We start from the raw sequence: 26,323 nt of genomic DNA on the forward strand, positions 1-26,323 counted from the left end.
GAGGTTTTAATATTTTAATTACTTGCATTTTTTTTTCCAAGGAAAATTTCCAGGAAAGGGAGGAATGATTGCTCCTGGGATGTCATGCCAGTATGTAGTCCAATTTATTCCTGAATATCTAGCAGATTATGAAGATTATATATTAGTGGAGACTCAAGTATCAGAACCTCTTCTGATCCAGATCCAAGCAAAAAGACCAGCTCCAGTGCTAACATGTGAGTAATATCCAATTCTAAGTTTCTCTAATGTTACATGGATTTTTTTTAATTGACTGTCTCCAATTTTATGTTACAAAACAAACGCGGAGAAATGTGGCAGTGCATTTTCTACACTTTGATACCTATCTCATTTTCACTCCTAATAGATTTGTTAGCTATTAAAATGTAATCTCATCAATTTTTTCCCCTATTATTTGTGCATGACGCACGGAGCTCTTTATTTTCACTGCATTAGAGGAATGAACAGGAACCACTTTTCTAGGCTTGTATCTCATCAATTATATTAATGTAAATATTAATCTTAAATATTAAGGAATTATGATTTAGTTATAAATATTTGCCGCTATTGATTAATATAAATTCATGTTACATTCATTATATATTGATATAATATATCTGCAGAATTCATCTCTCAAATACTTAAACTCATCTGTAGCAATCAGGACTACTTTTGCACAAACTTGCTTTCATTTAAAATTCATCTTTTTGAAAAATCATCTTACTTAGCTGTCATCATTCAATGGAGTTCTTAAGTAGGAAGCGCCATTCAACTGTAAGATGAATGCAGAAATATGCAACTCACATAGTTTAATATTCAAATGGAAAGAATTCAAAGCTTTTAGGATGACAGGACCTAGCGTGTTTATTTGCAGCATGTTGTCTTAAAAAAAGTTATTTAAGAACTGGCTTTGCCAGCTGCTAACCTTCACTGGCTTTGTAGCTGATTTTCTTTGTTGCTCGTTGCAGTGCCTCGTGTTATAGACTGTGGTTCTTGCCTTGTTGGAGGAATAAAAGTAACACTGATTTCGTGCAGAAATGAGGGATTTAGCACTGGGAAGTTCTGTATAATGCCAAAAAAAGCCTGGCCACCTCCTAATTTCAGGGTGAGTGATTGCTGGACGTGGTAGAGATGCTCTGAAGTGAAGAGGTTTTGAAGTAATTGGGGTATACCAGCACAGAATTCATGAGAACTTGCTGGGTGCATCTGTCCTGACCCATTCCTTCCAGGATTTACATTTATCCTTCAGTCCAGTCTCCTTGGCTGTCTTTACCTCCTGTGTGTGCTCTGGCTTACCTGTGGAAGGAGTCGTCTATTTATTACACATAAACGAAGCAAAGATAAAATCAGTTCAAGCATACTTGAGCTAGTTTCCTCCCCTTCCCCACCAAAGCTATCACATATTGACCTTGCTGCACCCAGAGAACCAAGAAATCCACTCTTCCTTGAGCCTGCCATCACAGAACAGGTTATAAGTGATACAGACAAAGATGAAATGTGACTGGTAGATTGCTCTTATGTGTTGGAGGAAAAACTATTGGAATAGCTTACGTGCTAGGCTGTGCCTCCTGAAATACTGCAGATCTCACTCAGTCATAAACATACAGAAACACACGGCTCCTGTGCTCAGGCATAGCTGTTTCTCCTGTGAAGGTGAACATTGGGGCACCTGACATGATCATATATCTCTGAAGACAGCACCTTCCCTCCTTCAGCTTTCACCAAGGTAATTACAAACCACAAAACACTTCTAACTAAGCCATATAAATAAGCCACATACTTTTGAGATGTGATAAAAAATTATGGGAAGGGGTAGAACAGTGATATTGTAGTACGCTGCCTGTTTTAGGTAACCCTGTGTTATGAAAACAAAAAGTCAATAAGCTGATTGATTTAATTTAATAATTATTTTTATTTTTTAAATCTTAGGCTGTTGCTACTGTTGGTTTTGTGACACAAGATCCGTTTGGGATCTATCCTGCTGTTTTTGAGCTAGCTCCAGGGCAGAGTACAACAGTAGAGGTTAGTAATTGCTACCATAGAAAGTATTTGTACTTTACCAAATACATCAGCAAAACAACATCAGTTTAGGATGTCCTGGCTGGACCCTGCAAATTTGAGTTTGTGTGAACAAAAAAGCTCAAGTCCTTTTGTGGAATGATTCTGGCAGAATTGCATCTGTGAGCCTTACTGAAGGGTCTTTCATTGTAGCTTCCAAGTTCTACTTACCTAGCAGAGACCAGTCAGATTTTCCCCATGCAAAGAACCCTGTTAGAAAAAATAGAAATCTGAGAAGACAGGAGTCCTTATTTCACTTCAGCTGGGGCACCAAGTCCAAAAAAGTGAGTTTTATTGGAAAGAGACATTTTGGGAAACAAATTATTTCAATTGTAGAGCAGCAGGTACAAACCCTTATTTTTACTCTGCTGTTTACTGAAACAGATCATGCAGTAGGTGTGCAATACTGGCTACAACCACTGCCTTCTCTGATGTGGGCCACATTTTATCACAGCATCACGATGGGGAGAGGAAGAATGGGAGCACAGCCAGCCTCTAAGTTGTTTTTTTGTTGTTTGTTTGTTTGTTTTCCTGGCTGCTACTAAATCAATGAGTCACACAGGTGTGGGTAAAGGAGAAGAGTTTCCCCTTCTCTCTTCCCAGCTGCATTACTTCAGGAGGGCCACCCACTTGTGTGAGAGAAAGAGAAGCTGGATTTAGCACAGGTTGGGCCTGCAGGCAGTAATGGATAGCAGGCAGGACAGCCGTGGTGCACATTACTGGAGCTAAAGGTTGCACAGTTTGGGCCCTGAATTGTTTTTGTTGAAATGGAGCTCGGGGAAGGCACAGAGCATCTGACCCTGCTCACGCTGCTGTAGCTTTACAGGCAGCAGTGGTGTTGCTCAAGAAGTGACTGAGGACAGATCTATCCTTAGGGTGCAATTTGTATGACTAACCCAGTGAACTGCCCCCAACTCGAGTGACTACAAAGGCAGCTTGTGGTGACCAGCCAAGTGCACTCATGTAGGTTTAGTCACCCCAAAAGCACCTGTTTCATTCTGGGCTAAGGGAATATGACTCTGTTCCTTGTAAATGGAAGATTACTTAATTTTCATTCTTGTAAACGTAACATTATTTAATTATTAACCATTAGAACTGTCCTTCAGTGAACACTTATGAATTGAAGTTTATGATTTCCTGGAGGAAAATCAGTTACAAACTTTATTATTTTGCTTCTGTCTTCCAGGTAGTGTTTTTCCCTTCTTCTCCAGAAGTCTCGCAGCAGATATACACCATTGTTTGTGACAACTGCCAGGTCAATGATGTTACAGTCACAGGTTTGTTCCTAACGCTTTTCAGAGATCGTGTTTCTAACACTGCAGGTACTCAGCTAATGTGGGTGGTGGTTGATGTGCATTTGGGTGTGAAGCAGATTTGGGGCATATCTTGGATTAGGGTATTCAGGAGAGACAGGCAATCTTTGGATTATCTAATGAAACCAGTTGAAATTATCGTAAAAGTTAGTGCTTGTTCTGTATTGTGAGTAACATGACATTAGGCTTAACTTGAAATTCACACAATCTTTTTATTACAGGCATTTCATTTGGGAATTCTTAAAAGTTGTTTGTGTTGCTTATTTTTTATTTTCATTATACTGCTCAAAATGCCTGGAAGCCACAGCATCAACCATTGCAAACATTCTGCTGGCTTCAATAAAACAGTGCTAATGTAGGTGGGCTGAGGTTGGGCCCTGAAATCTAAATCTGTTAAATTCTTAAAGAGAAGATCTCTACTGATGTATGTTGGCAATCAAAGAACATCAAGAAAATGCTGTGCAGTTAACATGGTGGAACTCTGAAACTTGAGGAAACACCAGATATAACCAGTAACAGCCACTGCTGGTATTTGGTGTTAATGAGCAATATGAACAAAGTTAATAACAAGGTGGAAAACAGTAATACCTACTTATTTCTTCAAGGGGTTGGCCAGCTGATAGCTCTGGAGCTTTTGCGTGTGACGGGTGGAGAAAGCAGCCCTGAACCTGGTGAAGTTACTGATGTCACAGCACAGCACCTCATACGATTTGACCCCCAAAACCCGCATGCCACTGAAGAGAAGAATTTAGTTATAAGAAACTCTACGTACGTAGCTACTATTAATAGAGTAATGCTCTGAAGTCTAAACATACTGGTAGGGAACTTATTTGTAATACCATACTCTCTCAGACTGGGGAAATCTTCATGCTCTTGTTAAGCTTTGTGCAGAAGCTTTATGCTTCTTTTTGCCCTGTTGTTTAGTAATTAAGGGTCAAGGATATGCTTGGAAGAACAGGATGGCTGCAGGAAGTGTTTAACAGGGTCAACTAGCTGGGATTTACCTCATCTAACTTTACATGTCTACAAGGTATATTTGTACAGCTGAGCAAAGTGCCCTGTACACCTTTCCTTTCATAGTGCGGGGAAATAGGTGCTTTTTAGGGTACAATTCTGACCTGGCTGTAGGCATCTTCCATAGAAAAGGACATAATGCATCCTAGACTGCACTGGATCTCCCCTGATTAAATAGGAGTTCAGTGTGACTAGCTCAGATTAAAACTTTCACATGATTCCTACTACTGTGCCATAATATATATATATATATAAACTGTATTTGAAGTCAAGGAACACGTCTCTCCATAATTACCTTGTACTGAACATGGTGGAATCCTGATTTTGATCAAACTCACTCAGACAATAATAGAAGTGTACTGATTTGCACGATTGCAGTAGTTAGAAGCTGCAGACCATCAAAACAGTGAGGAGCCCAGTGCTATTTCTAGATACAGACAGGTAAATTGCTACAGTGAATTTCTGGAAGTTTGTTATCTGTCTGGCCTGGAAACCATAGATGCAGAACAATGCCAGAATGTTGGCTGGGAGTAGGAAAGTGAGTCAGTGAACTGCTCTATCATCGTGACAGCAGTCCATGCACTTCTGGTGTCAGCATTAGGGTGAAGCAGAACTGGGCAGGCTGAGACTGAACTTCATGGAAACAGTTAAGAGAAAACTTTATAATGCTAGAGAAAGTGATACAATAAATTTTCCTTGTTCAGTTTTATATCATTAATTTCACTTTGAAATTCCAGTGTCCTTTCTCCATTTTCTAAGGCAAAGTTTTTGAGGTCAAAATGAACAAAGTTTTAAAACCTATGAACACATTCCATGGAATATAATTCTGCTGAAGCAACCCAGTTAAGCAATGCTTTCTGGATTACAAATAGTATTGCAGAGCCATTGCTATCATCTTAGCTGGAGCTGCTGTTTGTTGACTTGTTAAAGACCAGAGCTTGCATTTGGATTACAGTCAGAACGTTACATAGATTACTAGCAGCGATCCAATGCAAACACTGATATCAGCAGGAATGGTCTTGTTGATCTCAAAGTCTTGAAAGAAGAACTTTAGAGTTTCTTAAAAGTTGTATTACATGACAAGTTAAATAAGGCAAGAACGCGTTAACTTCTCTTGTGCATGTATAATTTATTTCAAAATATTAGTATATTCTTTGTGGAATTTATATACTCTGTCTCTTTCTATGCTGTCTCATCAGCTTTGTAGCTCACGAGCACTGATAAGCTTAACCCCCTATAATCTTTAAAGAAAGGAATTCCCTACATGGGAAAAAAAAAAAAAAAAAAAAAAAAAAAAGCTGAAAAATTTCTCTCAATATCTTGCTCAAATTTTTTTTAATCATAATTTCTTTTTGTTTATTGATCACTTTGTAGCCACGTAGAACTTCCTTTCTACTGGCAGATAATAAAGCCTAATCTGCAGCCATCAGTGCCAGAAGAAGCTGCAGATTTCACAAAGATTGAATACAAACGAGACACGGAGACGGCCTTCTCCCTGAATCCTGAGCAGGGAGTTTTGCATCCCCATGCTGATCATGAGTTTACTCTCACTTATGCTCCACGGGAGGTATGGCTTGTGATTCCTTCCTATCTACAAATTCCAGCTGTGTATTTTTATGCAAGTCATAAAACCCATGCTGTGCAGCTTTCTGAATTAAATGTAATTGGCTGGTAGTATGCTCTAATAAACAGTATTCAAAATATAGAAAGTTACTGAAAGAAAACATGTTTTGACTGCAAAATATGAGGCAGCTTCTGATCTCATGGCATTTCTGGTACTGACTGGACACCACTAACATTACACTGAAACCATGGACACGTCCTCTTAGCTGCAGCTGTGCTGGCAGATAAAGTTGCCATCCTTACTGCACTACCAGCCCCTTCACGATCCCCTGACACTCAGGATCTGCTAACTGAGCACCTTTGGGGGAATCTACCCCATACGCACGTTATAGCTCAACAGTCTTGGTTAGCAAACTGATTATTTAAACCGTTTCCAAATGTAGCTTGTTTGGGCTGAAAAGGGACCTATGAACAGCTCTGCAGTAAATTAAAGGGGTAGTAGTATTTGGCAGAGGAATGATGACATGCAGCTGTTGTATAGAGGGGGGTGCAGTGATGTTGGAGTGCAGCTGTACCAGTGGATGGCTGTTGTCTTAGTTTCTGCTCTCCCATCCATGTAAATAGGGAGGATGAGCTCACCGTATTTAAGGAAACTTGATCCAGAGTAAGCCCAGGAGTGAAAATGTCCCATGGTGTGTTGATTGACAGACTTAGGAATGCCTCAAGTAAATGTGGAAGAGAAATTAACTTAAAAAAAAAATACTTTAATATGAAAATATATTCATGATGCTTTAAAGATTTTAATTCTTTAACAAAAATATATTAAATTAACATACACATTTAGATGTCTCTTTGTAAACAAATGAATCCTTTGCAAAGCCCTTCTGATGTAAGGCCTGCTTCTGTGGTTATTTTATTTGCTGTTGGTGTGGTTTGTTTGGTTTTTTTTTGCCATTAGAATATATGAGGCATCCTCCTTCCCCATCATGGCAAAATAGTGGTTTTTATTCAGAATTAGATTGATGGTCAGTTAAATGCCCTGGAGTGGCTAAATAAACCTTAAGTTAGTACAGCAATACTAATCTTAATTTGCAGAGTATTTGCAGATGCTTGCTGTAGTATGCAATATACAAGGGAAATAATAACAGGCATGTCAAACATGAGTATTTTTCTTGGAACCATAAACCATGAGATCAGAATCTGGCTTAATGTTTTGTAGCCCAATATGTTTTCTTTTAGTAACTCTATTTTGAATGTTTTTTCAAAGTTTAGTACTTCAATGATGATTGTTCATAATTTAAATGTAAACTACCTTTTCATCTCTATTTTTGAATTCTCAGTGTAACTGCCTACTTGATAACAAAAGCCTTTCCTTCCTCATCTGTGCAGCTGAAGACATATCACAGTGTGACTCAGATGGTTCTGAGGGACATCCCAGAATTACCTAGGTAAGCTGAGAAACGAGATTTCCATGTAACATGTGTGGCCACATTTTAGCTATGGTATTTCATTAAGTTACTAGGATTTCTTATCTTTCTGGTTATAATGGGCTGACAGCTATAAAGGATTTTATGTGCACAACTAAACTAACAGTGGTACAAAGTGTCTCTGTGAGCTTCCATCATGTCTGAACGCATGCCTTAGCCCTAGCTGGGGCTGCACCTCTCGAAAAAAAAGATAATTCTGACATTTTGTCTGTTCATTTCCCATGTTTTCTGCTGAGACTTCCAGCAGTTCTTTCTGTTACAGACTGCAGTGACAAACAGTAACGACTTAGAGACTTATTCCATGAATGTACTGGGACAACCAGAGAATGTTAAAAAACCACTGGGATTTTTCCAGTTTTTAATTGCACTCCAGAAGTCTGTAGTGGAGAAACTTTTGATGTTTCTTTCTTTTGATCTGGCAATCAAAAGGTGGCATCCAGTTTAAACAAAAGTTTAAATTGTTTAATAATTCTACTACATTTCTTCCTGAAGTTTAGTGAAAGAGGGAATGCTTCAAAACATCCCACAATACAAGGCAGAGGATGTAATAGTGCTGGAAATAGAAGTTAAAGGATCAACAGAACCATTCCAGCTTCTTCTGGAGCCATACGCCATTATCATCCCTGGAGAAAACTTTATTAGTGTAAATGTCAGAAAAACATTTAAGGTTTGTTTGCTTTTTCCTTCATTGTTATCATGTGCTTTGTGTCACTGGATGTCATGGGTGTTAGAAGCTATCAGATGATCCATGTTATTTTAGTTTTTCTTAAATATTTTTAAAGGAGGCCATGACTACTGTACTGAAAACCCCTAGCAGGCCTCCTTAGCCCTGCACTCCAGGCAGTAGGCTTTGTTCTTTTTCCATCTCTCAGGTTTGATATCACAGAGCAGTACACTTCTAAATGTTTTTCTGGGTCACGAGCCTGTTGCTTATCAATCTGTCACTCCTGTAGAGCAAGGTTTTTCCAGCTGGGGGAACAACCAATGGATGATTAAATGACTTTGTAACAGAGGCACTGTTTGTTTGAAGGACTACTGCAAGCACAGAAAAGCTACAGAAGTCACTTAGACTGTAGCTTTCTAGACCTTATGCTATTCCTGCAGGTCCTGATAATTTCTGTTTGACTATTATGGGACAGTTTCCTGCTGCAACTGTCCACTCATTCAGCATCCTTTTCAATACAGATCGAGATCCTTTTTATCTTAGTCTCACCTAAATACAAATAAACCTGCTAGCTATGGCCAGGCAGGAAGAGGTTTCCCAGTTAATGGTCTTCTCGTTTTTTCTTAGAGAGTGCGCTAATTGGCATTTAGTTCTCTGCTCACTCTTCCCATGAGTTCTTTTTCAACTTAAGGCAGCCGTTTCATACTTTCCAGCAATCCAGAATAGTTAAACATGATATAGGTAATGAAGTCATTTAATGATAATATAATGACATTCTGCAATATTTTCAATTTTCTTTCGGTCTTAAAAAGATAAGAATTTGGGCTCTGCTTAGAGATGACTGTTCAGAGAACAACCTTATTGGCTTTAAATAAGAGTATGGTCTGAGAAGACCTGAGGAGCACGCCAAAGGTTTAGGAGCTTACATCTCCTTCACAAACAGATCCTTTGGCAAAAAAGGCTGTTCTCAAAAGAAGGATTTCAAGTTTAAGCTTTGAAGTTCTGTTGCATTTTTGAAAAACTTAACAGGCTTAAATTATTTCCAGATAATATTCTATAAAAGTTAATGGATTTTCTTCAAGTTTCAGAAAACACCGAACACCAGTGTGAAGGTAGCCACCAAGTTCATCTGACTAAATATAATGCTTTTGGCATAGATCTCCACATGTGAGCTACCTGCTCTACCTTTTCCTTATAGGACTTGGAGACTTTAAGACACCATCCAGAGGGTGATGCATAACATCCTACAGGCTAAAATGTATGGGAGGAATCGCTCCCAGCACTATCTCATTGGCTTTATTGACTGGAAAGAGAGTGCTAGGAGATGAGATCAGATATAGGGCTCTCAGGTATTTTGAAGACATCTGAAATCCACTCAGATGAATTCTACTTCTTCTTGTCCTCCTTTTACATGACAGAGGAGGAAAGCAAAAGGAGGTTACAGCATATGATGAAATTAACAGTGCATGATACTGGGTTGGTACCGTTCAAGTCAGATGAAGTTCTCTGTGTTTCCACTTTTAGTTTGCTTGGTTTATTTCAAGATTCAGGTGAAGGTACTGTATGTTGGAGCTAGGTTCAAGATGCATCAGTAGGCTCTAACATTTATTGGTGATCAGGGTATTGTTACAGTTTGCAAAGATAAGTATGTGATGTGAGATGTGCAATACCTAGTTTTGCAGTGCCTCGCTGCCCTCAGCAAGTGGACTTGTTGCTATGAAAGCTTAAAGTATGTTAATTAACTTGGTGATTTTAATTGTTCTAGATGTGGAATAACAGCAAATCGTTGATCAAGTACACGTGGGAGAAAATCACAGCTGGTGATATCGTGGAAGTTGAACCTCATACTGGTGTCATAGGTAAAGTTTCTGTGATTTGCAGGTATCAATTAACGATAGAAACATTTAAAATGGTACCAGTGGAAAAGTCCTAGAGCATTATAATGCAATCAGGGCCTGCTCCCCAGCCTACTGGAGCCAGTGGAAGACTTTAGTTGGTCCCAGTAGCTTCAGTACTAGGCTTACAGTGGGTTATTTCAATTCAAGAGGGTGTGATAGGGCTTTTATTTTATTTTATTTTTTTTACTTTTCTAGATATGAATAAATGCTGTGAATTTGAACTGACAATTACTGGAGGCAAACCTGGGCATGTCAGCCATAACCTGCCGTGTAAAATTGAACACTCTCCAGAGCCAGTCATGCTGCATGTTGAGGCTGCTTTCAAGGTGAGGACCAGTTCAGTGGTGCAGTGTGACTAGATGCAGGGCCTGGCTGTTGACTGTATAAAGCCTTTTGCTTCTTGAAGGCCTGACAAATCTAGGGTAGTTACAAATAGCAGGCATTTTTACTGTCTAGTAACAGCTGTGTAAATGCTGATACTCCCGTGACAGTAAGACTTTTTCTGTATTACACGCAAGGCATTTGCTTTCTGCTATTCTCTGAGAAGCTGAACATTAATCTTGGCTAATAATGTTTTTTAATTAGGCGACTTTGGCAGAAATGTCCATTTTGACATCTGTTTCTTGGTGTCCTAGGGTCCTCTTCTTTGCATTGATGTTCCATCACTCCAGTTAGGCTTGATTAAGTGGGGTGAGAGTGTGTTAAGAACCTTTGAGATTAAAAATCTGTGTCAGCTGCCAGCACAGTGGAGAATGCAAGAAAGCCAGGTTTGTCTAGCTGAAAGGAATGAAGAGGTAAGGCACTGCTGTAACTTGCCATTCTCCCTCATTAGCTATTTCTTTCTCAGGCTGTACTATTCAATCCAGATATCAAAAGTTCTGATTTCAGTGACCCCTTATCAAACGGGTTCTGCACAGTTACATAAGTGCACAAGTTCTTTTTGAAATGAAATACATTCGCAATTTTTTTCAGTTCTGTTTATATCAATCCCCCATGCCAGTCTGATCCAAAGAGACACGGAGTATCTCCGGTATGCCAGGGATTTCAGCTGCTGCTAATGTATGTAAGGGGGTAAGACTGCATTAGAGTGGAGGCTGCTCAGCACTCCCACACACCCACATCAGCACCAGATACAAGAATCTCAGCACCTACTGAATTGGACTTGTTGGCTTCAAATGATAACTTTGAAACATGCAGGTGCCCCAGACTGACTTCTTACCACAGTGAATACTAATAGTGCTGTTCAGTATTATCTAGGCTGTGATAAATAGAGTCCATTCCGGTCCTTGACTTCACAGCTTATTCCACGTAAAATAACTAGAGCAGCTTGGAGGTGATACAGGTAGCAAAGAATTGAGTGAGAGCTGCTATCTGCAGACCATCACATATTCTGCAATTATATTTTTAAAACATAAATTAAAAAAAAAAAATCAAGCAAAATGTTTATTTTGATTATTTTTGGCACACAATAGACTTTGTAGATAGATTTCTCCTTGGTGTTAAGCATTAAAGGGAAGTGAGGAAATCCGGACTCAAGGATAAGTACTTTTCCTAGTAACAAGAGGCCAAACTCTTTACATAATTGACCATGCATGGAATTGAGTTTGCTAGTTTTGTGGTAAAATTAATCTAAGCACTGATCAGAAGTTCTGTTTTTCTGGACAATTTTTGTCAGTTTTGCAACTGAAAGAGCAGCTTATTAAGCAGGAGCTTGGTTGGTTTTTGTTTGATTGTTTTTCTTACACGTGATGCAGATATATCACCAACTTTGGGTGAAAGTTGATGGCAAAAAAAAAAGAAGGCTTTATGAGTGGTGGCTATGTCAGCCTTTCAAAACAGTTGTGTGTGTGCCAGTCCCTTTTCCACAAAAGAGTTATAATCAGAAGTGCCTGAAACACGGTGCCCTGGAGGGGACCCTGTTTTAACAGTCCTCAAACTTTTCCTTCTCACTTTATTATTTCTTTGTCCCCTGGCATTCCCAACACTTCCCAGGACCTCAGAGAGATTGTAGGGCCTTAATCTTTTGAATTTATCTTCCCAGAATCCACTCATATCCCAGTGAAGATCGTAGATCAAGTTCTCACTTCTTCCTGCATAAAAGCTGCCTCTTTCCTTTTCCTGAACTTCTCCAGCCCCCATCCTACAGTGGTGTTTTTTCTATCTGTGCTCCTCCAGCCCTCCTTTCTTGACTCTGTGTTCAGGAATCTTCCCTCGGCACCTTGCATAGCTGCTGCTCAGGCTCTCTGCTTGGGAGGAGACACTGCTGCTACTGCTGACTGCTTCATGCTCCCCCTCACCCTATGCACAGCCATTCCTGTTAAGCCCTTGGTTAAGTCATTGATGTTTTGCTAGCTGTCCCCATAGAAGCAAAGTCCCTTCTCCTTTTCTAGCCAGGTTTTCACAAAGCTAGCATTGCACTTTCTAAAATCCATCTGGATGGGAATCCAGGGGCAGAGAAAAAGGACATGTCTGAGGAAAAACTAAACACACACAAATCCTAATTGGAGTGTGCAGGTACAGCATTTTACACTTGCTTTGCAGGTGTCAAAAAAAATCCTGTGTCCTCTCTCCTCTCATAGGTATCTCCCTTTACCATTCAACCATCTGCTGGAGAAATACCCCCTTTGGGGACATGCAGGGTGTCCGTTCAGTTCACGTCAGTGCTGTGCCAGCGTCTCCAGACAATATTAGAACTGGAGGTAGAAAACGGAGCAGGGAGGTAAGGGGAAAAAGTCACGTTCTGCTTTTTTTTTTTTTTTTTTTTTCCTGAGAGTCACATGTGATTTTCACCCCAGGTAGTTTTATCTCCTAAAACGAAATTATGTAGCAGAAACTCAGAAATGGGCTTGTGTAACCTATCAAAGAGCTATCCAATCGCTAATATTGCTAAATAAACATCATCATCATTCTTTCCAGCATGCTGTTGTATGTCTAGCACATTTCATTAGCGATAACAATAGACCATCTGTGTGTTTATTTCCAGTCATCTTCCTGTTTTTGTTGAAGTTCAGACCCCCCAAGCGTGTCTGTTGTCTAGCCACCTTGCACTCACTGAAATTTATACTGGAATTCCTGTCAAAGCAACCAGCAAACTTTTTAACCAGACACGGCTGCCAGCAAAATACCTGTGGGGAAAGGTAAGTGTGTTTCTGATGGATGGAGAATAAAGCGCGGATGGAAATTGTAATTTCTATCAAAAACAGAAATAATAATTAAGAGTTTTTCTGATATGTCCTTTGAATAATGGTTGCTGTTTACTGGTTTTGGAGCAAGGCTTCAGCTTGAGCCCAGACTTTATGAAAAGATTAAACTACCCACTGATGCTAATAACTTTTTACTGTCTGTCAATAGTATCTTGGAGAATGGGTGGGCAGAATGGGAGGGGAAAATAGGATGCAAGCTACCAGAGTATTAAAGTATCATGGCAGTTTAGGGTCTGCATTTAATTCAGCAGAGCAAAGAAACAATGCTGCTTTTGAATTGTGTCTAAATTTAAATTCCACGTTCTGGGTGGGATTCAGTTCACAGGTTAGGACAGATAAATTTAATGTCAGAATGTGGGCTACTGTCTGAACTCCCTTTTCAGTGAGGGGAAATCTGGGCAGGAAGTCAGTCACTAGAATATAGATGTTAGGTGTCATTTTGGGTGCCGTCAAATGTTTTTAGTGACCTTCAGGTGTCACTCAAGAAGTGTGGTCTCTTGTAAGTCCTGTCACAGCAGCCAGCAGCTATTCTGTGTACCTGTGTTTAGGTAACTGAATCCTACCACATTCATACAGTCAATGGCTTCTGACTGTGAAAGGGTCTACAGCAACCCTGCTCCCAGCCCAGATCCCTCAGTTGAGCACCTGAAGACACTTTAATATAAGCAGATGAATCTAAGCAGATGGGAATTGTAAAGCAAGCTTCATCTCAGCAAACTGTGTTGCTACCTGAAAGTGTTCCTAAACCTTGGAATAACTCTGTTGTTAAAGTCCTCTATGATCTGAAAAGAATATCCTAAAGAATCAGAGTTAATGAATTAACAAAGTTAACTGTTTGTCCTGTTTGGCAGCTCATTGGAAGTCAGGCAGCTTTCTGCACTGCCACTGTGTCTCCAGCCAGTGGCACCTTAGGTCCAAATGAAGAAAAAGAATTCTGCATAGAGCTGACGACTAACGTCACAGTAAGTTTAAAAACGGATGCAATTTTATCAAAACAGCAATGCTGGCATTCTCATCTTGCCTCCATCTGGCAGAAGGAAGGATTATTATATACAAAATATAATGTTCCTTTTTTACATACAATATCTCTGAAATTGCTTTGCTTTAGAGGTAACCATGGTTGAAGGCAACCATTAAAGCAGTCCACATGGTGTGCAATTTTCTACCCTGCCTGTTTGTTTCCCAACTATATTTATTTTATTTCTTTTTAAAATGCTTATTCGATTACTCTTAGTGCTTATCACTTTTCTTGGAGCTTACAGATCCATGCTTATGATTATCCCAAATAAAATATAGCAGGCTGACATATATAGCACGTATTTAGTTTTCTGAATGCAGCTGGGCTCATGACATTTTGGTATTTGGAAACAAATTAAAAGAGACTACTGGGACTGAGAGTCCGCAAAATTAAAAAGCCCTGCAGGGTGTAGACTGCCAAGTTCACAAAATATGTAAATTCAGCCATAGACTTTATGGGGGTCATTCAAACATCTGATTTAAAGCATCTAAATAAAGAAACTCCCTATTCATGAGGTGTATTAGTTCCCATTACAGTCACAGGAGGCCTAAGTCACAGTTATTTCCTTAAAAGCAGGTGTTCACTGGACTCACTAGAGCTGCCCTAGCAGATCTCTGATGCACAGACATGACACCAAACATGTATGCTTGCTATATGTGGCACGGGATTCCAGTAAACCTGAGCCTTTTTCATTCAAAGCTGGAAGCTCAACAGGGCACACTGGGCATCTGAAAGGGCACTTTTGCTTATCGCTGGGGAACTGAATCCCATCTGAGCCACCTACAAGAAGGATTGTCTGCATTGTGAGCGAAGTACCCATACTGAATCTGTGGAGATCTGGAAGTCGTATTTGGAAATCACCTTTGTAGATGGTCTCACGTTTGGAGAGCTACGTTTAGAAGTCTGAATCTTGAGATGAATCCCAGTTTCTTATTTTACACAGGATGCACTGATTCATGTATTGATAAGGCCAAAAAGGATGGCAGTGTTTATTTAGCTAGAGTACTGTTGTATTTGCCACATATTTCATCCTACAAGTCCTGCTTTAGACCCAGGTAGAAATGAAACTTGTTTCCAGAAAATCGTGTTAGTATGATTGAAAGTGATTATTGCTTAGAACTTCAAAATTTACACCACAGGAAGCGTATCAAAAATCACTAATGGAGCAGTTTTAGGGTTACAGGCAGATACAGTACAAAGATATGAAACAGCCACAAATTTTTACCTTGTTATGTCCTTCTAAGCAAATCTAATGCTAGCAGGAAGTACACAAATCAACTCAATAAAAATTTCAGGATTCTGTTGTAGTTCTGCTTTTTTTTTTTTTTTTTTTTTTTTTTTTTTTTTCCAGTGTGGTTTATACACATTTTCTAAATAGTTTGCTTAAGGAAGCTGCCTTTCCTCTAATATTTGATTCACAAGCTAATTTGACTCTTCTCTTCTGTCAGGGTGAGCTGAAAGACCTTGTCCTTTCCTGTAGCATAGAAGACATGACTGAACCCCTCTTTCTGAGCATTTCTGGAGACGTGAAAGGACTGCATGTCACCTACTCAGTACCTGGTGAAAGTGGAGCTGCCAGGTAAATCAAGGCATTGTTGATGTCATCTTCTGTTTCTATTTGTGGAACAGTTTTAATAGACTGAAAACCCTCATCTGTCTGTAGAATACTCATACCCAAGTGTTTGATAGTATTAAAAACATCTAAAGAATGTCATGGCAAGAGTAATGTTTGATAAACCTCTGAAGATTTGTTGGAGCCAGATGTAATGTAGATCAGCTTTATACCAAAGACAGTGGTGTTTTTTTTTTAATAATATTTTAATGATAGAAGACGTTGAACTATAATTCACCTATCTCTTTGCAAGGTTTTAGTGCTGTCATTTCATAAACTGGACAAAACTTCCATGGCACTAGACCTTAAGGCAGATCATAATGACACAGTCAAACTTTATTTCCAAACTAAATGTTCCAGCGTGCAAGTGCAGTACATGATTTTACAGTCCCACTCTATAAAACTGAAGATCTCTTTGTATCTTGGGCATCCAAATTAACAGAACAAAAATTACTTCTTTCCAGAGCAAAAGAACAATAGAGGAAAACAAAAGTTACCTATGTAAGCTTTATTCCTCCTCCTGCTGGAGGACAGTAAAATGTGCTGTGACTGTTCGCTGAAAGGGACTGCATGAAGGGAAGGTACTGGGTTTGCACCATACCCAAATTCAGCATCCTTGTAAACCCAAGAGAGGAGTTCTTCAGCTCTCAGAGCACTGTTACACTCCCACCATTGTATTGCTGAAACAAACTAAATTAACAGCTCTGAATTAATTCAATTTGTGAATAATAAACTGGTGTGAAGTTAACCATGAGTTTCACTATATGCAGTTGTGTTTTGTCTGTTCTCACGTGTCCTCCTGGCACTTGGTCACCTGCCAGCTGTCACGACACTTCTGTGTGTAGAGAGTGTGAAAATTACCTTTCTGCCTGCTAACTGCAGTGTGGGGCCTCTGTAGTCCGTAACGTGTTTGTGAGGAACAGCTATCTTCTGCAGTGCCAAAAATGTGCAAATTCAGCTCTTACAGAATGAAACCCAAAATCCAGTAGTTCGGGTCATTAAGATTTCTTATTGCACTGCCAGAGTTCTCTTTGAGTTCTCTTTGACTTGGTGTAGCTGACTGATATATTTATTATTTTTTTTACCACGTAGCATGATTATTCTCTTTACAAATGTGGTTGTCTTTATCCATTCTTTTTATATAAGTAAAAATGGCTTTACTTTGTTAGGTAGCCATGCTATACACGATAAACTTTCTACCCAAAATAGATCCTTCCAAGTAGAAAAAATGAAAAGCAGTAAATGCATCTTGCGTATCTTAAATCTCCTAAAATTGTCTGTGGCATAAGAAAATAGGACTGATGTTTTAATACTTCTTTTTTTTTTTTTTTTTTTTCTGACAGTGAAGGAAGACAAATATTACAAAGCCCTTGTGATCTTCTCTTGGACTTTGGATCTGAAGTTACATTCAAAGACACGGTAAAGTGCCAGCTGATTCTTACCAATCACACTGGAATCAGTGCACCATTCAAATTAGAAGCTGATTATTTTACTGGCCACTCACCTACTCCAGAAGAAATCTGCCTGTAAGTCTTAACCTTTCTGCATAATAACTCAAATACTAATGGAGATCTGGATTAAAACTGAAATCAAGACAGAGTGCTGTTTCCTGTGTCACAAGATGCACTTTCTGCCATGCTCTAGTGTTGGTTGTTTTTTGTGTTTGATATTTTTTTAAGCTCCTTGACTGTGTTAATGAAAAGTGCTGATGAGATTTCCTGCAGGACCAGATAGCTTGCAGTGCCAGGACAGAAGATTTAGCTGGCATAAATGGCAAAACACTATTGTTGCCAATGGATGTAAGCTGCTTTGTACCTGCCAAGGCTCTGTTGTTTTGGGTTGTACACAGCCTTACAACTCTTAAGTTGATTCTTACATAAGAATACTTTGCAGGCAGTCCTTCTTTAAGTAATAATGACCACTAAATTAGGAGTCAGCTGGAGCTGTTATTTTAGCAGAGACAAGCTCATTTCACAGAATTGTCATGTTTTTTTTTTTAATTTTTTTTTCAAGCTCTTCAGGCTACCTGGTGAAAAGGAGAGCGCCCATCACAAAACATGCAGCCAAAAGAGCGCAGTCAGGTATGAGAAATAATTGTTATCCCACTCAGTGGAGAGAAGGCTGACTACCAGCTGACTACCACGTTCAGCATCAAATCTGCCAGTCAGGCACATAATTTTTTTCTTGGAATGTTTGGCTAAGTCTACACTGTTAAACAGCTTGGTTCCTCACTTCATTCTTGAGACTGAAACTCCACATTGCATAAGCATTAGGTCATTTTTTATTTATTTTTTAAATAAACCAATGGTCTTAAACAAAGATGGATGATTCTACTTACAGTTCGTTCCTAGCATGGACAAGATGTGTAACCTTTGGCCATTTCCTTTCTATACTGTCTTCCGATACCATTGCAGCAGGCTTTTCTCCCTCAAAGCCTTTTATTTATCTCCCTGCTGTAGAAAACTACCCCACAGCACATCCATCATTTCTGATGCCTTGTACTGAAAACAATAATATTGGAGCCACAGGGGACCTAGGGAGGGGGGGTAAGTGGGATCAAAATGCTATAAAGTGTGGATGCGTCTTCTGTATCCAAAATAAAACTTGGATATATTGGCAGCTTGCCATAGTGTTTGGTATCTGTTAAAAAGACAAAGCTTTTCAGCTGTTGAATTAGCCCTTAAGATTAGAAAAAAGCTGTTCTGACAGATTCCATGCAAGCTTATTGATTTAGAGGACTAAGTGACTCAGAATGTGGAAAGGCTCTGCTCTTTGTAATTCATGTTCTTTGTGTTGAACAGCACTTAGAGGTAAACAGGCAGCTGCTAATAGAAAGATAACCAGTTAGCACAAATTCCAGCTTATTTTTTCTCAAACTGAGGGTGTGTTTTTATGTAACCAATCGTTGCCTTGCATATCTCAGAGTCCTGGAACAGGTTGTTCGAAGGGAGACTATGAAATAATCTCTGCAAGAACTGACTCACTTAAACTGCTTGCTTTTATTTATTTATTTATTTAAAGACCCACTGCAGAAGGGAACTGAAGTAAAGTGGTAAAAATATGGGCTGTGTAAGTGATCCCATTTTCTTTCAAGCCAGTGAAGCTATCCTGATTAACTAAAGATCAGTCCTGTGTTTTCTTTGAAAGGCTAACTTTGTTCCATTTCCTCAAAACTTATCAAATACTTCTTTGCTGTGCTCCTTCAGAGTTTGCAGCAGCACTGCTGTCTCATGGGAAGGGAGTAGCTTTCCATGTACAACCTTCCTCAGGAACTCTGAAAGCCTTCCAGCAGCTAATCATAGAAATAACAGCTTACAACAACATGTGGGGAGAATACCGTGATGACCTTGTCTGTAAGGTAGGTGGGGCCTGGTTTCAAATGAAATATTGCTATGGCAGATTTGACACCAATTATATTTCCCAGATTCCTTTCTGTTAAAAAAATTATTTTTCCGTTTGTTAGGATTTCTGTAAAATTTCAGGGTAGATATTGCTACCGTTACCTCCAACGACATGTAAGGAACAATTGCTTGCTCTTGCAGTGCTTGGTGTAGTTCTGGGGTAACGTGTCCATCCCTGAGGAGTTTTCCATGTGTCTTTAAAGTAACTGGAGCAATTTTGACATATAAAATCTGTTTGGTAGCTGGCCAGTGCACTACTCTGCTCTACCAATACAATTATTAATTATGTTGTATGGAAAGGCCTCATGGAAGCTGATGAATGTATGAGCTATTGTGTTCTCCTGCTGAGAAAAACTTTAGCTTATGAATTAGGTGCATATGAATTAGGTGCTTTTAAAAGATACCAGTCAAAACATAGGAAAATCCAAATCAGTTTTCAAAGCATAATTTGGTAACCAGGGTACTAGAGATATATCTTGATTCTAATAGCAAAAATTCATTTTTAATAGGTGGGAGACTTACAAACTAAATTAATTCCTATGCAAATGACTGTGAAAGGCTGTCCAATCTTCCTGCAGATGACAGGACCACAAACACAGCAACCCATAATCAGGTACAGCCCAAAATACTGTCAGAGAAGTCAGACAATTAAATACCACTGGGCAATAGCCAACGTATATACCTGTTCCCATCTTCCTGTGGTGTAATGAGCAGGTCAGCAGAGTGACTGTCAAAGTACAATATCTGCTTCTGTAACACCAACGCATTTGCCTCTGCCAGCATAATTAGAAAAGAATCTGCAAACAAATCTTCCCAGGTTTTACCAGCAATTCCAGTTTTAGTTACACAGTCGTGAAATTTTATTAATTCCAGACATATCTGATTCAGTTGGGTTGGAAATTAGAATCACTTAGGTTGGAAAAGACCTCCAGGATCATCAAGACCGACTGTACATGGTGGCAGTTCTCATCATCCCCAGTACGTTTTTCCCTGTCCTTTGCTTGGACCATGGAAAAATGCATCTCCAGTTAAACAGGGGCAAGGGAAGGTTTAAGCCTCTTCATACAGTGAGTTCTATTTGAACATCTGGGTAAAGGGTAAGGCTTGGTGTATGAGGACCAGGGCAATACACACTAAGCAGAAAACACTTCTGACTTCAGAAGAATTAATGTTGCATGTTGGACTGCACCCAAGAGAGTTTGCAGTGTCAGCTCTGTAATGGGACATAGAAAATGAATTTAGCCACCCACCATAAAAGACCCTTGTGCACCAGGAAATCTTTGTCTAACATGGGTCACTGCACTGCTGCACAGCCATGTGCTGCCACTACCAGCGTCTTCCACAAAAGCTGACTTCACATGTTCACCCTGAAATGTCTGAAACAACCAAGATTGGTAGAAAGCCTGATTAAAGAAAGAAATGTTGGATTTTGCAGCATTTGCCATGTGTTACCTGGTAGCCAATCTTAACAGGCTGCCAGCACAGCCAGATACGTTCCACTTTTAAATGAATCTTTAATGAAAAATTGTCCTGGACATTCACGTATTCTCTGCATGTTCTGACAGCAGGTTTCCCCCCTCAGGTTTGGCACTCACGTTTCTGGAGGGTGTCCTGTCTTTCGGAGTGTCCGGCTCAACAATCCTACTCCCTTTGGTAAAACTAACTTTTGTAAAACAAACATCAATGCTTGCACTGTGGTCCTCGTAATGATAAAAATAGAAAACCCATTAACATGTTAACTAACTGGCCTTGATTCCTCATCAGGATGTTTTTTGTGAAGATATTGACAGTCTATAAGACAATATCTAAGCTGTTTTCTAACTTGGCTAGTACAGAAAAATAGCACAAGTTGCCTGGTCTTTATCTGAATGGTAGTATTTATTATTAGGGCATTATTTGCCATGAATATTTGTTTGCTTTCTGCAACGTAAATCATCTGAGCTGCAGACAGAGTACAGGAAAATATGTGTAACTGACTCAATGTGTTATTGCTATGGAACAGCACATTCTATCCTAGTGCATCTGGGCTTTCATTCCTCATTGAAATGATGGGAATTCAGGATTTTCCATACTGTTTTTGTGAAATTCTCACCTGCTTCTTAGTGGCATCTGTGGCATCAGGCTCTTCTGCGTTCAGTCTTTTTATCTCAAGTGAGATTTTAAGCTCTTCAATGCTCAATCACCTTTTCTTTTTTTTTTTTTTTTTTCCTGAATGCCACCAAAATGTTTGCTTAACAAACAAAGTACTTACCATTTATTTTAATGTTTACTTATCATTTACGTTAATGAAACTATAGTTCGGGATCTAGAGAGTAGCTAAGCTGTAATAAGGGTATGCACACACTCTTAAATCAATATGGTTTGTTTACAGCAAACATAGCAAAGCTTAACATGTGCTCTAATACAAATCCAGTTGCTAGACAACAAATTCTTTACTTGATCTTCTTGTTCTATAGAGCCAACTAAGCTATGGGTCTTCTGAATGACCAGAAACAACTGTCCTTTCTCCACTTCAGACATCCGCCTGGACTGGGAAATTTACAACCAAGTAAAAGATGATAAAAAGCTGGTGGACCTGTTGATGTTCTTTGGAGACCCTTTTCCTCCTAAGGACATGGATAAAAATGAGACTGCATCAACTGGTAGCAACTCGGAGTCGGAGATCGCGTTAAAATTGGATCAACCCCCCAGTCCCTGTGGAAGCATTTGTCCAGCCTTGCAAACCACCGATGAGGTCAGCTGTTAGTCTGTTTTTTATACTGCTGCTGAGATACAAGATGGGTTTCTTGGCATGAAAGGTTGAAAACAAGAACATGCAATACAACATTTAACCAAGGTCTGGATTATTAAATGTCAGCTCCTCTCGCAGTCAAAAAAGCAATGCATCGGTAGGTGGCTATAGGTATCAGTAATCAGTTTCCAAAACAAGCTATAAACAAATAGCTCTTCAGCTTCCAGCTCTTCCAGCTTTAGGAAAGCTGGTCAGATACTTTTTTAAACAGTCCTTGACAACCAAATCAATTTGGATCAATTTGGAGAGCAGAATCTAACCTGCAGAGTTCAAATCGCAGCTAATGTTTTGGAGGCATTTGTCCCGGTGCCAAAACAGACTGGTTCTGTTAGATGTTACCATGTTATAACAGACTAGAATATGTAAAGTTTCGTTATAATATGTCAATTTACTGTTGTGAAGGGCTGGGAGCACCAGGGAGAAGGTGTTATGCAGGATCTAGCAAAAGCTTCACAGAAAGCACCTTTTCTCTGTTTCAGCTCAGAAGACAGTTGTTCTGAATACACCTCCAGTGTTCCACGTGCAACAAGGGAGAGTTGTTTCCCTAGAGTGCTGGTTTATATAATGGGCCTGGGATGTTTCAGCTGAGTGCTTCTCTTTGCTGAACAGGACCCAAGCATGCACATTTTTCAAGAGGTTTTGGTTTGGGGAGAGCAAACCTATGCATGAAAAAATGTATGTGCAGGACCCATCCATGTGTCCAGCTTTTGTGCCAGAAAGAAACTGGAGCTGGCCATCCTTACGGACAGTTCCCTGTACGCTTCTCTTACATTCCTCCTTTGCAGCGTAATGCTTTTAACCATTCCCCGCCCTTGTGTCCCTGCAGTCTTCAGACACAGACAGCGAAGAGATCACTCAAGGACCTACAATGCAGAAGATCGTCTCTGTACTTATCCGGCCTCATGAAGGGGTTCCTGCTAACAACCCCTACTCCGTCACTCCAAGACAGATAGTAAGCTGTACATTTTCTTTGTGCTAAGATTTAGCATGTTTTCTGTAGGATAGCAGAGACAAAGGAAGAGGAAGAGGGTTTGGGGCAGAGACTCCTAAACAGTAGGCCAAGGGGGGCTTTTGGATCTTGAAAGTGACTTTGCAGAGTCAACAGAAAAGAAAAAGAAGTGTCCCACCTACATTTGGGCAGTTAACTGATGACTGGAGTTAGGTGTTCAGTTATACTGGGCTCCCTAGAATGGCATCTCTGGTCTGACTTGCAGGTATCCGTTTCTGCTAGTGAAGTATTAAAAAAAGCAACAACAGAGAACAACTTCTCACTTGGGTTTCCTCAGAGAAGTGTGTGGCATAAAGTGGGAGGCATCCAGCCTGACGCTTTGGGCGCATGTTATTTAATCAGTGCAGATTTGCCAAGTAGAACTGGCAGAATTAGAAAACAGGCTGGGAAAGGGGTGTTCTGTAGGCAGCTTTTCCCTATAAACAGTTGTAACCCACTGTATGTCAAAAATTACTGCTGCAAGTAGGGGCAACCTTGTCACAGTTCCTTAGAAATAAGCTAAAGCCCTGGAAAGATCTAACTACGAGTGGTGAGGTTGCCCAAAACACCAGTGTGCCAATTTTGATTAGTAAGTTCTTTTTGCCGAAGAGTTTCAGTTACAAGTTAGAATAAGCTAAAGAATACATAATAAAATAAAATATGGAAATGGCTTCTGGAAGCAATGAAGCCTACAGTAAGCTCTGGGGTGATCTGATACTGAGACAGCTAAGCTAACACAAGTGCCCCTTTGTAGAAAGAGTCTCTGTTCAGTGTAGCCAGCAGCGAGCCTGGCCCATGCAGGATGTAGCTGATGCCTATAGAGCCATTCAGGTATTTCTTTGCAGAAATGCCCTCCATGTTTCCATTATTGATCCAAGAAGGTCTGTTAGCTCAGGTGATGTGCAGCACAGCTACCCAGACCTGGCTCAAGTCCATGTCTGGGAGCAAATAAGCTCTCTGTGACCACAACGCACAGACCCTGCGGTGTTGTAGGATACGGCAGAGCTTTCGAGCTCCAGCCCTGCTCCAGCCCTGCTAAACCTCAGGCAGAGCTTCCTTATGTCCTCACCGCTCTGAGTGGGGGAACACAGTGTGAGGAGAGCTGAGCTAGCCCTGCTTCTTCTGAACGTAGGCCCAGCAGGGCCAAACAGCTCACCCTGTGATCACGTGAACTCAGGGAGGCTGTTTGCAGAGCACTAGCTTGACAGCAGCACACACCACACGGCCCCTGAGCTCACAAACTTGGCTAGACCTGGACTGGTTCTGCGGGAGAAATTGCAGGCACAGCAATAACATGGTTTAATCATGCAGGACATATTTAACCTGTACATCACAGAAAATCCACTGTAGCTGGTTAGTGTGTTCCCTGCTGTTATGTAAAGTAAAAAAATGGCCAAGAGTAAACTGAACTGTAAAACACTCATAATTCACACTTACATATCGTCAGAAAAGGTTTCTTTTGTCTCTGAATACTGTCAGTTGTAGGAGTAACAGCTGAGTTAGCCATGGAGGAAGAGTGGGAAGAACTGGGTAGAATTAGGTATTTCTAAAACCAGACAGGTATATATATGTGTGCTTAGGGGAGTTGTTCTGTGACTGGGCTTAAACTGTTGATAAAATGCCCATCCTGATATTTGCAGCTGAAATAATTAAACCAGTTTTGGTGCCACATGCTGTCATTTCAGAGCGTGCCCTGAGCTTAGCCCATTCCCAGGAGATTTCAGGCTGCTTGTGTAACTCGGTTTTAGCAGCTGAGTGCTGAGGGTGCTTGTGCAATCCCCGGCAGCTGCCTGCCCTGCTCAGCAGGCGTCTCTCGATTGCAGGTGGTTCCAGGAGGTGGCAGCATCTCCGTTTGCATCTCCTTCGCCCCGCATGTCCTCCCGGAGACCGTCACTGAAGTGCAATGTGAAGGGTTTGTGCTGGGATTCATGAGCCTAGACGACAAGGTAAACTGATATCCCAGCAGGGCTAAAGATGACTAGGAAATAATTGTTTCCATTCCTGTAATTTCACATGCAGGCTGCTGTATACTTGGCCAGTCTGTGCAAACAGTTCTCTTCCTGCAGCCCTGCACATCCTTCCTTAATTAGATTAGTTCATTTATTGCATTTACCTTTTAGCTTGGAAGCATTCTGGGGTGGGAATGTCAGCGTCTTGTTACATTGTCTGGTGCAGTGCACCCCAGGCAAAAGCCCGGGATTTGAATTGCTGTCACAACATCAGGTTTCATTGATAACAAGAGCTAACAATGCAACCGAGACTCAGGACTGCCGAGTTCTGTTGCTGGCTCTGCACCAACCTTCCTGTGAGATCTCGGACAGCACCCCTCTCCTCTGGGAAGCTTCCTCTTCAAAAACTGCAAGTGCAGCTCATGGGCTGAGGCTTGAGTAGTGCTTTGTGAATTGCTCTGAGATTCTCTGACCTGAATCATTGCAAAGGTGCAAGGTAGAATGAATGAATAACAGAATATGTAATAAAAACATCCCTAACGTTCCTTACTCCTGGAGGAAGTGCTGTCTGTGTCTGAATTAAACACAGTCACGAAGAGTCCAAATACTGCTCAGCTTCTGCTGTTCCTTGCCCGTTGCCATCACATCTTACAAACAAGCAATGCGTTGACAAGCAGAATCCCATTTCGGCTACCAGCCTCTCAAGCTAAAAGCAGGGCTTTAGGTTTTAGTGCTGTCATTTATACAGAACTTTTGTTTGGGTTTTGTTGTCAGCTCGCAAGGGCAGTGCCTGACAAGGTACACCGCAAACACGGCTACGATGCTCCACCGTTACGAATCGACTTGAGAGCCTCCGTAAGGCACGCTCTGTAAGTACCTTCACAGTGACACCTTACACACTCACAGAATAAATCAGCCTGGAGGGAAGGGCTCTGACCAGCTCTGATTCCTTACACGCAGGTTAAGAGTAGACATGGCTCATGATGGAGGAATGATGTTTTACTCTATGGCAAGTGATCTCATACCAGATCAGCCTCTGTTAGGAGTAAGTACTTCACGCACAGGTGTATTCTGTTGGGTTGTGTTTCTGTGAAAATTCACAGCTGCATGCACTTGGTTTTTAAAGTGCATCTTTACCAGTGTCCTCATGTTGCCATTTTCAATGTTGCATATAACGTGATACGTAAACCGAAAGGACTACAAATACTCACTAGCCAGGAATAAGCATAGCTGAGCTCAGACAATGCCTATTTTATTCATCTTTCTCTAGTATGATTTTATTTGCAGAAATTTCTTAAGTAGAAAAATAAGTACTTCTTGTCAATACATAAAGGTCTGATAGCAGAATGAGTCACTTAGAGCAGCAT

At 40.3% G+C, this 26,323-nt stretch overlaps 1 protein-coding gene across 3 annotated transcripts in view; it reads left to right on the forward strand.

Annotated features, from left to right (window-relative positions):
• DLEC1 (DLEC1 cilia and flagella associated protein) overlaps positions 1–26,323 on the forward strand; it is a 37,225-nt gene that overhangs the window by 5,193 nt on the left and 5,709 nt on the right. For all 3 annotated transcript variants that reach the window (XR_004748159.1, XM_035317405.1, XM_035317407.1), the window contains exons 9-33: positions 42–215; positions 966–1,102; positions 1,927–2,019; positions 3,242–3,332; positions 3,974–4,136; positions 5,757–5,949; positions 7,335–7,393; positions 7,925–8,099; positions 9,862–9,955; positions 10,190–10,320; positions 10,630–10,788; positions 12,574–12,713; positions 12,978–13,131; positions 14,049–14,159; positions 15,664–15,794; positions 17,171–17,353; positions 17,841–17,908; positions 19,034–19,185; positions 19,738–19,841; positions 20,811–20,881; positions 21,745–21,962; positions 22,846–22,971; positions 24,831–24,953; positions 25,731–25,825; positions 25,917–26,001. Coding sequence is in view for 2 of the 3 variants with exons in the window: in XM_035317405.1 (XP_035173296.1) it covers positions 42–215; positions 966–1,102; positions 1,927–2,019; positions 3,242–3,332; positions 3,974–4,136; positions 5,757–5,949; positions 7,335–7,393; positions 7,925–8,099; positions 9,862–9,955; positions 10,190–10,320; positions 10,630–10,788; positions 12,574–12,713; positions 12,978–13,131; positions 14,049–14,159; positions 15,664–15,794; positions 17,171–17,353; positions 17,841–17,908; positions 19,034–19,185; positions 19,738–19,841; positions 20,811–20,881; positions 21,745–21,962; positions 22,846–22,971; positions 24,831–24,953; positions 25,731–25,825; positions 25,917–26,001 (3,230 nt within the window). In the remaining variant the exon portion in view is untranslated. The remainder of the gene's footprint in view (positions 1–41; positions 216–965; positions 1,103–1,926; positions 2,020–3,241; positions 3,333–3,973; positions 4,137–5,756; positions 5,950–7,334; positions 7,394–7,924; positions 8,100–9,861; positions 9,956–10,189; positions 10,321–10,629; positions 10,789–12,573; positions 12,714–12,977; positions 13,132–14,048; positions 14,160–15,663; positions 15,795–17,170; positions 17,354–17,840; positions 17,909–19,033; positions 19,186–19,737; positions 19,842–20,810; positions 20,882–21,744; positions 21,963–22,845; positions 22,972–24,830; positions 24,954–25,730; positions 25,826–25,916; positions 26,002–26,323) is intronic.

The sequence above is a fragment of the Oxyura jamaicensis genome, chromosome 2 (assembly GCF_011077185.1).
Source record: "Oxyura jamaicensis isolate SHBP4307 breed ruddy duck chromosome 2, BPBGC_Ojam_1.0, whole genome shotgun sequence".
Lineage (NCBI taxonomy): Eukaryota > Metazoa > Chordata > Aves > Anseriformes > Anatidae > Oxyura > Oxyura jamaicensis.